The 19553-nt window shown below is 42.7% G+C and overlaps 1 protein-coding gene across 7 annotated transcripts in view; it reads right to left on the minus strand.

Annotated features, from left to right (window-relative positions):
* sdk2b (sidekick cell adhesion molecule 2b) overlaps positions 1-19553 on the minus strand; it is a 1061066-nt gene that overhangs the window by 833712 nt on the left and 207801 nt on the right. The window contains exon 2 of one of the 7 annotated variants that reach the window (XM_085963613.1): positions 6662-6753. The exons of the other annotated variants lie outside the window; for them this stretch is intronic. Within the exon in view, the coding sequence (XP_085819739.1) occupies positions 6662-6671 (10 nt within the window). The 5' untranslated portion in view covers positions 6672-6753. The remainder of the gene's footprint in view (positions 1-6661; positions 6754-19553) is intronic. 7 annotated transcript variants of the gene reach the window in all.

Below are 19553 nucleotides of genomic sequence, written 5' to 3' on the forward strand. Positions count from 1 at the left end.
CTGGAAGTTTGACAATCAGGAGGCCTATTGCAAGTGGGCAGCAAGTACTCTAGTGAATCCCATCTTTTGATCAAGTTTTAATTATAAGTTTGGATTCATATTCAGGCACTCTGATTGGAAATCCAGCACTCTACCAGTGGGGCTATTGAATGTCTCAATGTACTGTTGTTTTCATGCAGTTCCAATGTTGGTATGACATTTTTCACGGGTGATTTTAGGGGCCAAATAGTATTTGTTTTTAAAGGAAAATGCTAGGATAAAGCTTCACAATAGCCTTGCCTGTAAATGTATTCATTAGAAAATTTCCAATCCCTGTATCCAATTTAAAAAATGGAATTTAAAAAAAAAGTCGTGGTGGCTGGCATCTATATCAAAACGACCTTATTCATGGTGTTTTCAAGGCAGTGGCACTGAAACATAAAATGTCTTCATTAAAGCTTCAGCAGCCTGCACTCTTAGGAGCTCCCAGCTTTCATTGCAGCAGTGCAGGTGGGGGAGGGCAAAGGATACTGGGAGCCAAGGCTAAGTGAAGAAGTGTCATATTTAGAAACATTTTTAATTTGAAGTGCATTTAACTAAAAAAAAACAATTGTAGAAATGTATGTCGGAGTGTTTTCCTTCGTTGGCGTGGGAGTGCTTGTAATGTAAATTATTTACTCCAGTGTCTCTCCCAAACTGTTGTTACTTAAATTCTGACTGTGAAGAATAATCTCTGCAGCTATTGGAAGCCGACACTTTGAAAATGCAGATGAAGCCACCATGGAATCCAAATGATCTGCATGGACAATAATGGCATTCGCCGTCATTTTTAGCTGTCCTTTCTAAACAGGAGCTGCGCTTTATAAGCCAGCAGTGGCTAGATTTTGCTGTCTTTTTTCACAGTACTGGTTTACAAAGTAATTATGCCTCCTGGTAGATTCAGACAACTAAAAATAAAAGTGTTAACAGCAGATTATGACCCCCTCACAAAATGTCACCTGTTCAGTACAGATGAACAGTCTGGAGTTTGGGAAAAGAAACAGAAGCTGTGGCAGCTGTAAGAAACTAATGCACAATTTATCATCTCCTGCCCCAAACAGTAAAGTCAATAATGGTCTCTCTTAAAAGCCAGTGCAAGGAAGCAACTTTTCAGCTGAAACCACTGCTGCTGAGCATCAGATATAATTTCTCACAAGAAAAAGTAAAATATTCTGTTAAAGGGAGTATGAGGTCCTGCTAAAGGGAGTATCAGGAGTTGGGAGCTAAATTGAAAAGTAGGACCACAGGGTAATAATCTGGGGATAAACAGATTAGGAAAGTCAACACATAGCTAAAGGAGTGGTGTAGGAAGGAGGCGTTCCATTTTATGGGACACTGGCACCAGTACTGGGACAGGAATCACAGAATCATAGAATGGTTACAGCACAGAAGGAGGCCATTCGGCCCGTCAAGCCCATGCCAGCTCTCTGCAAGAGCACCTCAGCTAGTCCCACTCCCTTGTCCTTTCCCCGTAGCCCTGCAAATTGTTTTCCTTCCGTACTTAACCAATTCCCTCTTGAAAGCCACAATTGAGTCTGCCTCCACCATCCTTTCAGGCAGTGCATTCCAGATCCTAACCACTCGCTGCGTAAAAAAGTTTTTCCTCACATCACCTTTGGTTCTTTTGCCAATCACCTTAGAAACATAGAAACATAGAAGATAGGAGCAGGAGTAGGCCATTCGGCCCCTCGAGCCTGCTCCGCCATTCAATGCGATCATGGCTGATCATCCAAGTTCAGTACCCGGTCCCTGCTTTCTCCCCATACCCCTTGATCCCTTTAGCCTTAAGAAATATATCCAACTCCTTCTTGAATATATTTAATGAATTGGCCTCTACTGCCTTCTGTGGTAGAGAATTCCACAGGTTCACCACTCTCTGGGTGAAGAAATTCCTCCTCATTTCTGTCCTAAAAGGCCTACCCCTTATCCTTAGACTGTGACCCCTGGTTCGGGATTCCCCGACCATCGGGAACATCTTCCCTGCATCTAGTCTGTCTAGTCCTGCCAGAATTTTATAAGTTTCAATGAGCTCCCCTCTCATTCTTCTAAACTCCAGCGAGTACAAGCCCAATCGACCCAATCTCTCCTCATACGTCATTCCTGCCATCCCAGGTGTCAGCCTAGTGAATCTTCGCTGAACTCCTTCCATGGCAAGAATATCCTTCCTCAGATAAGGCGACCAAAACTGCACACAATACTCAAGATGTGGTCTCACTAAGGCCCTTTCAACTGCAGAAAGACATCCTTGTTCCTGTACTCAAACCCTCTCGCTATGAAGGCCAACATACCATTTGCCTTCTTAACCGCCTGCTGCACCTGCATGCTTACCTTCAGCGACTGGTGCACAAGGACACCCAGGTCTCGTTGCACTTCCCCTTCTCCCAATCTATTGCCATTCAGATAATAATCTGCCTTCCTGTTTTTGACACCAAAGTGGATAACCTCGCATTCATCCACGTTATATTGCATCTGCCATGCTTCTGCCCAATCACCCAACCTGTCCAAATCATCCTGTAGTTTCTTGGCATCCTCCTCATAGCACACATGCCCACCCAGCTTTGTGTCGTCTGCAAATTTGGAGATATTACATCTAGTTCTCTTGTCTAGATCATTAATATATATTGTGAATAGCTGGGGTCCAAGGACCGATCCCTGCGGTACCCCACTAGTCACTGCCTGCCACTCGGAAAAAGACCCGTTTATTCCAACTCTTTGCTTTCTGTCTGCCAACCAGTTCTCTATCCAAGTCAATACCTTGCCCCCAATCCCATGTGCCTTAACTTTACACGCTAATCTCTTGTGTGGGACCTTATCGAAAACCTTCTGAAAGTCCAAATACACCACATCCACTGGTTCTCCCTTATCTATTCTACTAGTTACATCCTCAAAAAATTCCAGTAGATTAGTCAAGCACGACTTACCTTTTGTAAATCCATGTTGGCTTTGTCCGATCCTGTCACTGTTTTCCAAGTGCTCTGCTATTACATCTTTTACAGGTAGACTACCCTTTATCCGGACTTCCGAAAACCGAAACCCTCTAAAAACCGAAGGTTTTTTCGTTCAGCGTAAGTCGTGCGTACGACTTACGCTGAACGAAAAAACCGAAGGTTTTTAGAGGGTTCCGGTTTCGGAAGTTCGGATAAAGGGTAAGTCGTGCGCACGACCCCCCGCCGACCCCCCCGCGGACCCGACAACCGCCGACCCCGACAACTGCCGACCCCCCCGCGGACCCCGCCGGCCCCGACAACCGCCGACCCCCACCGGCCCCGACAACCGCCGACCCCCCCGCGGACCCCGCCGGCCCCGACAACCGCCAGCAGGACTTGGTGTTCTGATTTTGAATTTTGCGGATTATGCAACCCCACTAATCTCAGATCCTTTGCAGAAATGTATTTACTCACTGAGTCACCTGGGTTACTCCAATCACTTTTCATCTCTAACACTGTTTGTGATGAGGACAAGAATTTGCAAGATCAGCGTACAGTTTTGAATGCACCACGGCCTCTCGGACAGTCAATTTCTCACATCAGGCATGACGTGCACTCCAAAGCTCAAGACTAATAGGATCCACCTTCCACAAAGATTTTACATTTAAACCAGATCTCCAGGACCACGGGCAAGTCATATACTCACAGTGTGTCAGAATGCTAGATTAAAAGGAAACCAACCGCCGGCCCCGACCCCCGCCGACCCCGACTGACTTACGCTGAGCGTCAGCGTAAGTCGTGCGCACGACCCCCCGCCGACCCCCCCCCCCCGCCGACCCCCCCCCCCCGCGGACCCCCGCCGACCCACCTTCCGAAATCCGAAATTCTCCTTTATCCGAAACTCGGCTGATCCCGAGGTTTTCGGATAAAGGATAGTCTACCTGTATAATGGACTCTAGCATTTTCCCCACTACCGATGTCAGGCTTACCGGTCCGTAATTCCCCGTTTTCTCTCTACCACCTTTTTTGAATAGTGGGGTAACATTAGCTACCCTCCAATCCACGGGTACTGTTCCAGATTCCATCGAATGTTAGTAGATGCATTGCTGATCATCTTCCATTTCTAGAGCCACTTCCTTAAGTACCCTAGGATGTAGATTATCAGGCCCTGGGGATTTATCGGCCTTCAATCCCATCAATTTCCCTAACACCTTAAATCTATGTCCTCTGGTTCTCGACCGTTCTGCCAATGGGAACAGTCTCTCTTTATCTACTCTGTCTAGACCCCTCATGATTTTGAACACCTCTATCAAATCGCCTCTCAACCTTCTCTGCTCTAAGGCGAACAACCCCAGCTTCTCCAATCTATCCACATAACTGAAATCCCTCATCCCTGGAATCATTCTCGTAAATCTTTTCTGCACCCTCTCTAAGGCCTTCACATCCTTCCTAAAGTGCAGTGCCCAGAACTGGACACGATACTCCAGTTGAGGCCGAACCAGTGTTTTATAAAGGTTCATCATAACTTTCTTGCTTTTGTGCTCTATGCCTCTATTTATTAAGCCCAGGATCCTGTATGCTTTTTTAACCGCTTTTTCAACCTGACCTGCCACCTTCAATGATTTATGTACATATACCCCCAGGTCTCTCTGTTCATGCACCCCTTTAGGATTGTACCCTTTAGTTTATATTGCCTCTCCTCGTTCTTCCCACCAAAATGTATCACTTCGCACTTTTCTGCGTTGAATTTCATCTGCCATGTGTCCGCCCATTCCACCAGCCTGTCTATGTCCTCTTGAAATCTATCACTATCCTCCTCACTGTGCACTATACTTGCAAGTTTTGTGTCATCTGCAAATTTTGAAATTGTACCCTGTACTCCCAAATCCAAGTCATTAATATATATCAAGAAAAGCAGTGGTCCTAGTACCGACCCCTGGGGAACCCCACTGTATACCTTCCTCCAGTCCAAAAAACAACTGTTCACCACTTCATATCCATGCTGCCACTGTCTTTTTTATTCCAATGGCTTCAACTTTGCTGGCAAGCCTATTATGTGACATTTTATCAAATGCCTTTTGGAAGTCCATATACACCATGTCAACTGTATTACCCTCATCAACCCTCTTTGTTACCTCATCAAAAAACACGATCAAAGTTGGTTAAACACGATTTGCCTTTAACAAATCCGTGCTGGCTTTCCTTAATTAATTCACACTTGTCCAAGTGACTGTTAACTTTGTCCCTGATTATTGTTTCCAAAAGCTACCCCACTACCGAGGTTAAACTGACTGGCCTGTTGTTGCTGGGTTTATCCTGACACCCTTTTTTGAACAAGGGTGTAACATTTGCAATTCTCCAGTCCTCTGGCACCACCCCCGTAAGGAGGATTGGAAGATTACGGTGAGTATCTCCACGATTTCCTCCTGAAATATCCCTCAGCATCCTCGGATGCATCCCATCCAGTCCTGGTGACTTATTAACTTTAAGTTCAGACAGCCTTTCCAGTACCTCCTCTTTATCAATTTTTTAACTCATCCAGTATCTCCACTACCTCCTCTTTCACTATGACTTTGGCAGCACCTTCTTCCTTGGTGAAGACAGATGCAAAGTACTCATTTAGTACCTCAGCCTTGCCCTCTACCTCCATGCATAGGTCTCCTTTTTGGTCCCTAATCGGTCCCACCCCTCCTCTTACTCTTAATTATATGCCTATAGAAGACTTTTGAATTCCCTTTTATGTTCAGATACAGATGAGAGAGGCCAGTCAGCTCATCTAACTTATCCTTTAATAGAACTGGTCACTGCCATCAAGCCTCATATGCTTCCTCCTTCATTTGGAATAACTGGTTGCATATTCGTGAGAATCAGAAATGGCAAATTCTAATAAGAAAAAAATTAAACTTAAAAAAAAATCGAAACCCAAAGAAAATCCCAAATCTCTGCATAAGTGAAGGAGGGAGATTTTTTCCACTCAAGTATGAATTTTTATTACCTCAACAAATGCAAACCAAACATCAACACTATTGTAATTCATATCAGTCTGTGGCCGATTTGGTATTATTACTTGTTTCGAACTGCCAGTGGTTCTATAGAATACAGTCTGTATTACGGTCGAATAATGGAATCTATGAAATTTTCACAGTGCATCAATCCATGTCACTGCTATCTAGTCTATTTAGATCAGCCACGGGGAAAAACATTTCGAGCACTACAAATACAATTATTGATTTTTCTCTTTCTAAAGTGAAAACTGTCTTCTGTGTAATAACTTGTCACTAAAAATATGACCTGCCCAGGATTAAAAAGAGCCCAAATCTTAAACCTGTTTCCCTGGGGGAAACTGCCATGCAATGTAATGCAATGCCAGCTCCAGTCCCTATTCTGAATGAACAAAACCATGATTCATAATTAATTCACTTTATTCATTCCAACGTTAATCAAAGGAGAGTGCGTTTTTTTTCTTATCTATTACTTGATGCACAAATAATTACAGCTCTGATCTTCCCTCCCGAGTAGGATTTAATGATTATTGAAGTAAAATGGGTGTGTGGGGCATAATTAGTATCACACACAGCTGCCGAGTGAATAAACGCATGCAATGTGCTCTTCTTCAGGCTCATTAAAAAGCAAACTTATGACTTGACCCATTCGGTGGTGCAGTTACACAAAGAAGCAGGATTCTACAAGCAGAATGAGGTAGATTAAAAAAAAACCTTTAGACATTGATAATCGCCTGGTTCTCCTAATTGTCAAAGGTTGTGCTGATCTTCAATCCATACTGTGCTTAAGACTTCACCCGAAAGTGCTGTTGGTAAATATGCAAAGCTTTAGCAACACAATTGGTAATCAATGCTTCCAGCCTCGAAACATCACAGAGTTTTCTTTACTTAGTAACGGACCTGATTTGTTTTTGCTGACACACCTCCACACTAAAGGTTTGATGGTATCTAAATCACAATCTCACAATGTATAAAATAAAAATACTGTGGATGCAGGAAATCTAAAATAGAAACAGAAAATGCTGCACCTCTACACCTAATCTCTACCATCTTCCAGTTCTGATGAAAGGTCACCAGCCTGATACTTTAACTCTCTTTCTCTCTCTCCACAGATGACCTGCTGAGCGTTCCCCAGCATTTTCTGCTTTTAATTCAAAGTATGGACAGTGAACTCTATTCCTCTACATAATAGGTAAACATTGACCAAAAAAAAGTTCATAACTAGACTCTCAGGTAATAGCATTCCCTGTAATTTACAGACCGAGGCCCCCATTTATTTATGATTTTGTGCAGTGACCAAAGTGCAGTTTTCTGTGTATTTTCCAGAACTAGAGATTGTGGAATTTTAACAGAAAAACTGAACATAGTTGGGAACAAATTGAGGCTTTAAAAAAAATCTGAGATACAAACAGATTTTCATATCAGTTTTACATATTAGACTGTATTTTAATATTATTAAACATAAAACAAGATCAACAAATGTTCCATCAGTGCTTACCCACAACAAATAATACCTGGTGTAGAAGGCCAAGTGGTTGATTTTGCAGTGAAATATTATTTACATAACTGTGTTATATGAAGAGAATAAAATTATTTCTTTATCTACTTGCAGTGGATAAGGACCCAATAAAAATACAGTTAGTTCACTAATGCCAAGCGAATTTTTTACAGATTTCTTTCTAAATCCTCTCTGTGGCAACTCCTACCAAAGCCTGCAGTACTGCCTCCTGCTCACTGTGATCAATACCATGAGAGATCTGATATACAATTTAAATATATTAAAAGTTTTGCTTATACTACACACTTCCTGTAAGCACCACAGTTGCATCCTGTCACACTTCAGTGACTACATACAAGAAGGAAATATAGGCAACACACCTACTCCAGGAATGGTATTGAAATAGCTAAGGGTTTTTGTCTGTGAAGTGCCTGAGGACATTTTTCTACATTAAAGGCACAATATAAATGCAAGTTGTTGTTGTTTAAGTTGTTACCGAGTGTCAGCCGTGGCTCAGTGGGTAGCACCTTCGCCTCTGAGTCGTGAAGGTTGTGGGTTCAAGGCCCACTCTAGGGACTTGAGCACAAAAAGCTAGGCTGACACTCCAGTGCAGTGCTGAGAGAGTGCTGCATTGTTGGAGGTGCCGTCTTTCGGATGAAGCGTTAAACCGACGCCCCGTCTGCTCTCTCAGGTGGACGTAAAAGATCCCATGACACTATTTCGAAGAAGAGCAGGGGAGTTATCCCCAGTGTCCTGGCCAATATTTATCCCTCAACCAACATAACAAAAACAGATTTTCTGGTCATCATCACATTGCTGTTTGTGGGAGCTTGCTGTGCACAAATTGGCTGCCGCGTTTCCCACAGTGACTCCACTTCAAAAGTATTTCATTGGCTGTAAAGCGCTTTGGGACGTCTGGTGGTCGTGAAAGGCGCTATATAAATGCAACTCTTTCTTTTTTTCTTTTTATAAGGATGAATTTAAAAGAGTCCTAGTAGACTAAATACGCATCATGTCCAACTAATGCAGAGCAGCAATGAACAAAGCAAGTCAGAGGAAGTCATGATCAAAGTGTACAGTATTCTGGCCAGACAATATGTTGAATACCATGTCCAATTCTGATCATCAAGGCACAAGGGAGATATTCAAACAGTAGAATGCTCAGGTGGGCCATGAAGTTGATTGGCCTTTTCAGCCTTGAAAGGAGATACCCAAGAGATGATCTTATAGAAGTAAAAAAGATAGTTAATGGTGTGAAAAAAAGAAAATACAGAAAACTACTTCACAGTAAATTGTGTGAATAGGACAAAAGGACACAGGCTCAGGTTAGTAAAGGGTAGATATCAGCAAGTTCTTTTTCACACAAAGAGTGGTTAATGCATGGAATGGACTTCCAGATTGAGTAATAGAAGTGAAAATCCTGGAATCATTTAAGAACCAATTGGATGCTGCACTATATAGAATCTTTGCATGAATGATCTATTATAGGTTGATTAGTCTCCATCATCTTGAGTAAGGCCCTGGAAGGTCTGTTATTAAAATGTTTACATATAGCATGTACTTCACCTATTTACAGGAAGGTCACAGTACACTGTCACACCTGGGAATTATTTTTAAGTTGCAGGGTATGCATATGAATACTTACCATTATACTTCCCTTTCAGTCCTCCTGAAGCCAGGTGGCACTATGCTTCGTGGCTCTACACGCTTCGCAAACCTGCCTGGATTACCCCTTGCTTACTAATGCAGCCATCCATTCAGTCTTGCTTTTGCCCTTCTGCCCGTCATCATTGTCGCCTTGGCTGCGGCTTTGGACTTCAGTTGCTGATTCCTGGCCTTGCCTTGGATCTTGGGAGCTGTTTCCCAGCAGCCCCCCACCCCCTGCACCTGCACCTGCACCCCCCCACCCCCCACCCGCCAACTCACACACACAGCCCCTTAGGCTGCTGAGCTTCAGCTGCTTCTTTGAGCCTTAGTTATTTTGCTTCCTGCCTCCCCTTTCGGCCTGTTACCTCCTCATCATCAGTTTCCACCACTGAATTATGAAATCAGAATTTTAGTTTTTGAAGCCTTCGTCATCAATGTATTCGCCAAAAGTATAGAAACTGGCAAGGAAGAGGCAGCTGGCCGGGGGTTGTATAGGGGTAGCAACAGTAGAATGCTTTCAGGTGAGGTGATGTGCTATTCTTCCTTGTTGTTTACCATTGTCCTGCCTACTGTTTTTAAACATCACTAAATTGTTCAAGTAAAATGATTGCTCTCCTGTGTGGTGGTCACTGTGGTGCAAAAGCTGTTGCTTTTCAACAAAAAAGAGTGCGAGTTATTGGTTGCGAAACAGCTAAAAGGTCCATATTTTGTCAGTTCATTTTGGAAAGTGCAATGTTGAGTCCAGAAGGCTATAAAGTGCCTAATCAAAAGATGAGGTGCTGTTCCGTGAGCTTACGTTGAGCTTCGTTGGAACAGTGTAAGAGGCCGAGGACCCAGAGGTCAGCGTGCGAGTGGAGCGGAGAATTAAAGTGACAGGCGAACGGAAGCTTGGTTTAACGCTTGCGGACTGAGCGGAAGTGTTCCACAAAGCGGACCCCAGTCTGTGTTTGGTCTCTCCAATGTAATTGGCACCCTGGGGGGAAGGTTTGAGTTGCAAAGTCCTTATTTAGTTCAAGTTTTATGTTAGTGGCAGACAATTTATGTGAAACACCACTGTAAGGGAGCAGGAAGTTGAGTTGTAGGTTCCCATCATTATTGAGGTTATGGATAGAGGAAGTTTACAACAAGGTTAGCATTACCATTACTGAAAGGAATCAAGATATATACATAAAGATAGAACTTACATTTACATAGTGTTTTTCAGAACCCTCAGGACGTTCAAAGAGCTTCACAGTCAATGAAATATTACTAAAGTATAGTCACTTTTGTAATGTAGGGAAATACAGTATGCCAGTTAATTTGTGCATATATGCATCCATACACATTACACATATGTTACCAAGGAGTAGGTGACAAGGCAGTAATTCCATCTCCGGTTCAGAAAATGTGATAAAGCACAAGTGTAAAGTTTTGGATGAAATGACTCGACTACGTTTCTTTGTAGTTCTGTATAATTTCCTGTCTCTGCACTGTTACCTAACAATGTTGGGTGTTTCAAACGCAAAACAAGAACGTAACACTTGAGCATAACATGAGCTACTTGGTGAGATGCTGGCCCGCATTCTAATTACCCTAGAAAACATAAACGGTATATAGAGGAAGTGATTCATTTTTGGTTGATGTTTTGGGATGGACAAATACAGATGTGAAACCGAGGAGTCAAAATCACTTGATACATTCACATTAATGTATCAAATTGAGAATGTCAGGAGAGATCGCAGATGCAATACGAGAGAAATATTGAGGCAGTATTTGCTGCAAGACTAATATCAAAACTTTGAGCCAAAAAGGTGGAATAAATAATATTCAACTGTTAAGGCGCTGGTTAAGGATTTTTATATAATATTTACTGACGGCATATTCGGTGTGCTTGGACATGACATGAAGCAAATCTGACCCCTGAATAAAGTTTAGCAGGAGGATTCTCGAAATGCTGGAAGACAGGATGTGTTTGTCACTTGCGTTGGAATAGGGATATTTCAGCTGAGCCTGACAGGTTTCCATGGGCATCATGGCTGGTAGTGTGGAATCTTGTATGGGTCAGCCGTTGCTGACATGCAGCCAAACAAACTGATCAACATAGTGACTGGCATGACCATATTGTGGCATCCAAGGACTAATTTGGCAATGAATATTTACGGGCACTACAGTTTTCTTTTTCCAGTGTTTGTCCAGACTACCGTAGCTTCATCCAGTTTAACAGTTATTTCCAGAATTGGATTGCGGGGTGGGTGGGGGGGCGGTACAGGGGGAATATAATAATGACTTTTGCAGCTGTACCAGTCCGCTCTTGAAACAATTCACAAGACTGTTGGCACGGGCAGGGAATAAGAGGTTTTTGTTTGTTGCAGTCCCAAGCTCCTACATTGAAAAAGATAGTTACCTTCGAAACACTTGGAAACCTATATTTAGGCTGTGATGATGAGAGAGAGAACACGTGCATTTTTATGGCATCTTTCATGGCCTCAGGACATCCCAAAGTACTTCACAGCTAACGAAGTACTGTACTTTGAAGTGTTGTAACATAGTTCAAACGTGCCAGTCAATTTGCGCATAGCAAGGTCCCACAAACAACAATGAGATAAAAGACAAGATAATCTGTTTCGAGGTCCTGAGTTCGCAAAAGGCACTATATAATGCAAGTCTTTCTTTTCTTTCTTAAAACAAAACAAGTTTCTAGTCACAGATTGGGTGCAATGTCTCTAACTTTATCCAAAAGTTTATGCTTTCACTGATGAAGACAATTTTCAAGTTTTACGGTTCTCTGATCCTTTTTTTCCATATTCTATGCACATCTTTTTGTAGTTCCAAGGTTACATCGCTGCTAAACATTGACATGAAAATGGCAATATTAACAAGTGTCAGATCCTGAACTGATGTTCAAGCACATTAAAGCCAAGCCTGTTGGAAGACAGTCTCACATTGGTTTGCACCATCTGCAGTATAACTCCAGGCTGGTGCAAAGTCACATTTTAAAAGTACCCATGGTGCACAATGGACAGCTTAAGAATTTTTGAAACTTTGGATGGAATATACAAAGTTAGGTGAGAATGGATGCTTCGCTCTTTCATAACATTAAAAATGAGAAACCTGGTGATTGTGGAGTTCTGTGAATGGACTGAGTTCACCCGTGACTGATCTTACTGCAACCTGACAGATGCACAGCCAGGTGCTCAACTCTGGTCTACTGGTTGTATATCACACTTCACACAAACTGGCTTGAGACCAGTCAATGCCGTATAATTGCAGCCATGTGCTGATGAGGTTCAGTAATGGAAACCTGCTGAATCAATTAGGACTGCTTCTTATCCAAAGTTCTTACGAGCCAGATTTGAGCTATCACTGCTCTGTTATTCCTACAGAACATTCTGAACTGTTTCTAAATATTACTACAATATGGATGCATTAGAATCTGGGAGTACAGAAACTCCTTGGAGGCAATTTGTTAGTCTAATATTATGGTCTATGGCAATTTTCATAATGAGGATTCTTTTGAAGTTTAGAAGATACAGTCAAGAATTCAGATTTGAAGTGTCTCAAAAACACCGTTATTACAAAAGTTAGAGCAAAATTTCTGGGGTAGGTTTGACAACCCTCCCAATTGTCCTGGAGTTTTCCCAGAGCAGAACATTCATCTCTAGGACACTGCTGCAAGCAACCTGGGAGAAGAACATTTGCACCACTTTCTGATTACAATAGTTGACTGTGCTATCACCAGAATTGCAAAAATACATTTTACACAGTGAAGCTCACACCAAAGTTGAACAAACAGCAAGGCCGCATCGCCCCCAAGATGTAATGCGCCTTTGGTGCACGCGCGCGCGAACCAGTAAGTGGATAGAGCAGTTTTTGGAGCACAGAGGGTTGTGGGTATTGTAGCCATCATTTATGACCTAAAGCTGTGAAGATGAACCAATGACGGGAGCGTGAAGGCAGGACGGTTGGAGGTGGAAAGTCATGTGATGAAACCTTGCAGAAGACCTCCAACCAGAGTTGGAAACCTTGGGCTGGGGGCTAGGAGTGGGTCGGTGCTTGGGGTGCAGTCCGTCTGTCGGAACACCATGTCGTCTGATATGTATTTTTTTTTCTTTCTTTCATTTCTCTCATTATACCTGCTATTGTCTCATGCTAATATCACGTCTGTTTATTTAACCATCCCCTGTTCTCCACTTAAGGACGTTACAGGTGTTTTGTGTGTGTTCTGTTCCTTTTTAAATGCTGTTCATTTTTTTATATGTTCTAGGTCTGATGAAGGGTCCACACCTGAAATATTACCTTGTCTGTTCTCTCAATGCTACCTGAGCAGCTGAGTGTTTCCAGAGTTTTCTGTTTTGTTAGAACTGAAAGACACATTTCTCTGTGATGTGCCAAACTGGTCTTTATGCCATTATTTTAATATTAATATCAGTTGACATGTGCAATTGCAGAAATCAGTATCATTACAATGAAAATGCCACTTTTTCAAAACAAAACATTAGTGCAGCACCATTTATCTGGAGTCAAAGCAAACCCAAAGCAGAGCTACTTGTGTGCTTCCTTTTCTACAGTGTCCAAAATATCACTGTACAATGTTTTAATGGGATTCTATGGACTTGGTATAAGATGGAAATATATTGTATTGCAGCTCATTCCAACATTTCATACTGATTTTCTGGTGTTAGAATACACAGGGCCCATAACAGCTCCTTAACAGTTCAGTAATATAACAAGTGATTAATAGGCAGCAACCTCCTCATCAACACTAAAACAATGCCATTTTAAAAACAATCATATCAGTGGCCTTAAGTGTTCAAGTCAAAAGCAAGTAGCGCCCGTGCTGATTAAATGCTGAGACAGTACTGCTCAGGGGGAGTTCACGAAGGTTTTTAACATTCTGCATTTAACTGAATAAAAAGCATCGTATTTACCAGAGTAAAACTCCTCTTTGAGTAATATTGGAAGAAACACAATATTATATGCACTCCAAAACAAAAGTATAAATCACAGCCGCAAAGTAGGACATTTTAAGCTTTCCAAAGTTCGTTTCCAGCCACATAAAATGTCAGCCTGTGAACTGTCTGGGGTTCATCCAAGGTATTTTAGGTAAGTACAGATTCTCGTTATTGATCACATATTGGTAAACTTGATTGTCTAATAATCTGGGGAATATGCAGTATTGCTCTTCTTCCTACCTGCATATATATATACATTGATGTTTTTTTAAATATGCAGGGCTGAATTTTGCCGGCGCTCAGAGTGCGGGTTTGGAGGCGGGTCCGCTGTCAAAATCTCAAGGATTGACAGCGGGTCGGTATTCCACTATAAACCCACCTCGTCAGTTTCCCAAGTGTTGGGTCTGTCATCCCTGAACAGACCCAACACCAAGTGGCGGGTCAGCCAATTTAGATTGTTAGAAGCTTATTAAAAGGTAGTTAAGAACTATTTTCCCATGTACTTACCATTTTACCAGGATTTCCACGAGGTTCCCGAAGAGCGGCTATCACGTCAGGTAAGTATGTTGGGTTCTCAATGACTGTGGATTGCTGTGAATAGGTGAAAGCTGTAAAAGTGGTATACAACCTACCATTTCACAGCTGTTCACTTCCCAATCTTAGAAGCTGGAGCATTAATGATTTGGAACTCACTTTTGAGCTTTATGCACTTTTGAAGTGTTTGGAGTATTCTCTCTATCCACTGTCACCTCCTTGGAACAACCTATCTCAACACTGAGAGATTACTTCTGTCATCTCAACCTCACCTGCCATCTATTCCATCAGCATCGGTGCCCTTGAAAAAATCTCACCTTGGTCCTCAGAATCCCAACACGATCAGCCCCAACACCAGCATCACCAGGCACACCAGCAGCACCAACAACAACACCAACCTTCTCCGCAATTAACTGATGCTGCACTGGACACAGGGCATCATCACCAGTGCACATTGCTGCCCAGGACGCCAGCGATGGCCTCACCATGTCCAGATTTGCTTCACTTAATACTGTACACCCTGGCTGCCACATGATGCACCAGGTTGGCACCACCCCACACCATACAGCATCCCCACAATGTCCAAGCCATTCCTTTCACACTCACCACCATTGGCTGGGTGGGGTGGGGGGAGGGGGTGTAATGTTACGTCTCACCATTCACTGGAACTCACTAACACACTTTCAAAGGTGCACACAAATCTGTCCAAGAAGGCAAAGTGGTGACAACACATGAACAGAAAGTTTACACGAACATTGGCTAAAACACCCAAGTGCCTACCCTTGTGTGTTGTTAGTTGGTATGATTGGACTAGGATGAGGGGAATGTGAGGGTTGGCTAGTGAGATGGGGAAGTGATAATGTAGATAGAGAGGGATGGGTGGAAGTGCAAAGTAAATTGGTGTGAGTAAGGATGTGCAGGAGTAGGATAGGGAAGGCAGAGTGGTGGGGATGTGATGAGTGGCACAGCAGGATGAGGCTGAATGTGGCTTTGCAGTAACATTCCATGATCTACTGAGATCATTGAAAGGTTTGCGCCACTGCAACCTGGTATCCTGAGGACATCCCTGCTTGTGCCCTCCTGTGCAATGTGCAACCAGGCTGCATTGGTGTCCTGGGGAGGTGTCTTCTGCCCATTGGAAGGGAAGAGAACCTCCCTGCGTGCTGTGACTCCCTCCAAAAGCATATAGAGGGAGTCATGGGAGAGCCTGGGTGCAGCCGTGCACCTTTGTGCAGTGCTGGTCAGTGTTTGCAGCCTCAATGCTGTAGAACACTGACAGCACAACTGTCAAAATCATTTTGGACATGGTCCCTTTAAGGAAACCGGCTGATGACGCGTCATCGAATGCCGTCATCAGACCCACTTCCTATTAATCAGCCAAGAACACCACAGGGCGGGCTTAATAAGCCCTATTTACGTAAAATCTTGCCGGAGGCCGGGATCGAGACAGATGCAGGGTAGCCACATGTCACGGACGTCGCCCGCCATGGACCCGCCGAGGTTGGAAAAAATCCAGCCCTCAGTGTCAAAATCAAAAGGTATTTTTGATTAAGCAAGCCATCGGTCCTTTGGTTTTATTAAGTAGAGCAGCATTAGATTTTCATTGTCATATCATGTGCTGTGATGTTACCCGAGTTTCTGGAGTCTTTTCTGTCATCAGACTTTCAAACTCTTCAATGACAAAAACCAATGCTCAAAAATGACAACACACTAGATGACACATTGTCAGGTAGGCTCTTCCACCACTTTAGATTTTAGTAAATATTAGAATTATATCATCTCTTCAATATTGATCCTGAGACCCCTGGAGACCCCAACATCCCATCATCATTATTATCACTCATGCACTCTTTGTGTTTAATGGCTGTTGAAACCATTATAGCCCACTTAGTAAACACAGCTCTGTATATCTCTTTACATCTAGTATGCCAGCCCTGAATCCATCTCCTTAATTTTGCCAATCAAACCTGTCTAGTTACTGGAACTACTCCTGCCTGTTCCTGTAATCCTCCATCAGCAATACGTTGGCAGAGAACAATCGGAAAGAAGTCCAACTATGTAGGTGAACAATGAGATACAAGAACAATTTTCCTTTTAACGTGGTTATATCTAACTCTAACAATCAAATTGTTAATATGTTTAACCGTATTCTAAAACACACAAAGCTATATTCGACTTAATAAAGCTACCCACCTTTTATAATGCGACTGAGGTTTTTTAAAAAAAAACTCAGCAAAATGGATGGCTGTGTGTATTTACTCAAAGTTTTTATACACTTCAGTGTATATAGAAAATGGGTGGGCAAAGATTCACTGAAAGGTACATGGTCCTGCGTTGCTGGAATCAGGTACATGCATCAGTGACCCAGAACAAGTCAAGATCCATGAACACTTTAGTACCAGTACAGAATCTTGTAAAGCTAACCCAATTTAAGGCCATTAATAATTAATACCAACACAATAGTAAGGAAGGATATTAGCTCTGATGATGTGGAATCTGTATGGGTAGAGCTGAGAAATACCAAGGGGCAGAAAACATTAGTGGGAGTTGTATACAGACCTCCAAACAGTAATGCTGAGGTTGGGGATGGCATTAAACGGGAAATTAGCGATGCGTGCAATAAGGGCACAGCAGCTATCATGGGTGGCTTTAATCTACATATAGATTGGTCTAACCAAATTAGTAACAATACTGTGGAAGAGGAATTCCTAGAGTGTATACGGGATGGTTTCCTGGACCAATATGTCGAGGAACCAACCAGAGATCAGGCCATCTTAGACTGGGTATTATGTAATGAGAAAGGATTAATTAGCAATCTTGTTGCGTGAGGCCCCTTTGGGAGGAGCAATCTTAATATGATAGAATTCTTTATTAAGATGGAGAGTGAAGTAGTTGATTCAGAGACTTGGGTACTGAATTTAAATAAAGGAAACTATGATGGTATGCGAGTTGACTAGGATGGATTGGGGAATGTTACTTAAAGGGGTGACAGTGAATAGGCAATGGCAAACATTTAAAGATCGCATGGATGAACTACAGAATTTGTTCATCCCTGTTTGGCATAACAATAAAACAAAAAAGGTGACTCAACCGTGGCTAACAAGGGAAATTAGGGATAGCATAAGATCCAAGGAGAGGACATATAAATTGGCCAGAAAAAGCAGCAAACCTGAGGATTGGGAGCAGTATAGGATTCAGCAAAGGAGGACAAAGGGATTAATTAAGAGGGGGAAAATAGAGTATGAGAGTAAGCTTCCAGGGAACATAAAAACTGACTGTAAAAGCTTCTATAGATATGTGAAGAGAAAAAGATTGGTAAAGTCAAGCATAGGTCCCTTGCAGTCAGAATTAGGGGAATTTATAATGGGGAACAAAGAAATGGCTGACCAATTAAATACATACTTTGGTTCTGTCTTCACAAAGGAGGACACAAATAAACTCCCAGAGATGTTGGAGAACATAGGGTCTAATGAGAGGGAGGAACTGAATGAAATCAGTATTTGTAGGGAAATGGTGTTAGGGAAATTGACCGGATTGAAGGCCGATAAATCCCCAGGGCCTGATAATCTACATCGTAGTGTACTTAAGGAAGTGGCCCTAGAAATAGTAGATGCATTGCTGGTCATCTTCCAAAATTCTATAGACTCTGGAACAGTTCCCATGGATTGGAGGGTAGCTAATGTAACTGCACTATTTAAAAAAGGTGGTAGAGAAAAAACAGGGCATTATAGACCGGTAAGCCTGACATCAGTAGTGGGGAAAATGCTAGAGTCCATTATAAAAGATGTAATAGCAGAGCACTTGCAAAACAATGACAGGATCGGACAAAGTCAACATGGATTTACACTTGACTAATCTACTGTGTTTGACTAATCTACTGGAATTTTTTGAGGGTGTAACTGGTAGAATAGATAAGGGAGAACCAGTGGATGTGGTGTATTTGGACTTTCAGAAAGCTTTCAATAAGGTCCCGCATAAGAGACTAGCGTGCAAAGTTGAAACACATGGGATTGGGGGTAAGGTACTGACTTGGATAGAAAACTGGTTGGCAGACAGGAAGCAAAGTTTTGGAATAAGCTGGTCTTTTTCCGAGTGGAAGGCAGTGACTAGTGGGGTACCGCAGGGATTGGTGCTAGGACCCCAGTTATTCACAATATATATTAATGATCTAGACGCGGGAACTAGATGTAATATCTCCAGGTTTGCAGGTGAGACAAAGCTGGGTGGGCGTGTGTGCTGTGAGGAGGATGCAGAGAAACTCCAGTATGATTTGGACAGGTTGGGCAATTGGGCAGATGCATGGCAGATGCAGTATAATGTGGATAAATGCGAGGTTATCCACTTTGGTGTCAAAAACAGGAAGGCAGATTATTATCTGAACGGCAATAGATTGGGAAAAGGGGAAGTGCAACGAGACTTGGGTGTCCTTGTGCACCAGTCACTGAAGGTAAGCATGCAGGTGCAGCAGGCGGTTAAGAAGGCAAATGGTATGCTGGCCTTCATAGCGAGAGGATTCGAGTACAGGAGCAAGGATGTCTTGCTGTAGTTGTACAGTGCCTTGGTGAGACCACACCTTGAGTATTGTGTGCAGTTTTGGTTGCCTTATCTGAGGAAGGATGTTCTTGCCATGGAGGGAGTGCAGTGAAGATTCAACAGACTGATACCTGGGATGGCAGGAATGACGTATGAAGAGAGATTGGGTCAATTAGGCTTATATTCGCTAGAGTTTAGAAGAATGAGAGGGGATCTCATTGAAACTTATAAAATTCTAACAGGACTAGACAGACTAGATGCAGGAAGGCTGTTCCCGATGGCGGGGGAGTCCAGAACCAGGGGTCACAGTCTAAAGATAAGGGGTAAGCCATTTAGGACAGAGATGAGGAGAACTTTCTTCACCCAGAGAGTGGTGAACCTGTGGAATTCTCTACCACAGAAGACAGTTGAGGCCAATTCATTAAATATATTCAAGAAGGAGTTAGATATATTTCTTAAGGCT

The sequence above is a fragment of the Somniosus microcephalus genome, chromosome 21 (genome assembly GCF_052327205.1).
Source record: "Somniosus microcephalus isolate GS21.2 chromosome 21, FLI_Smic_1.0, whole genome shotgun sequence".
Lineage (NCBI taxonomy): Eukaryota > Metazoa > Chordata > Chondrichthyes > Squaliformes > Somniosidae > Somniosus > Somniosus microcephalus.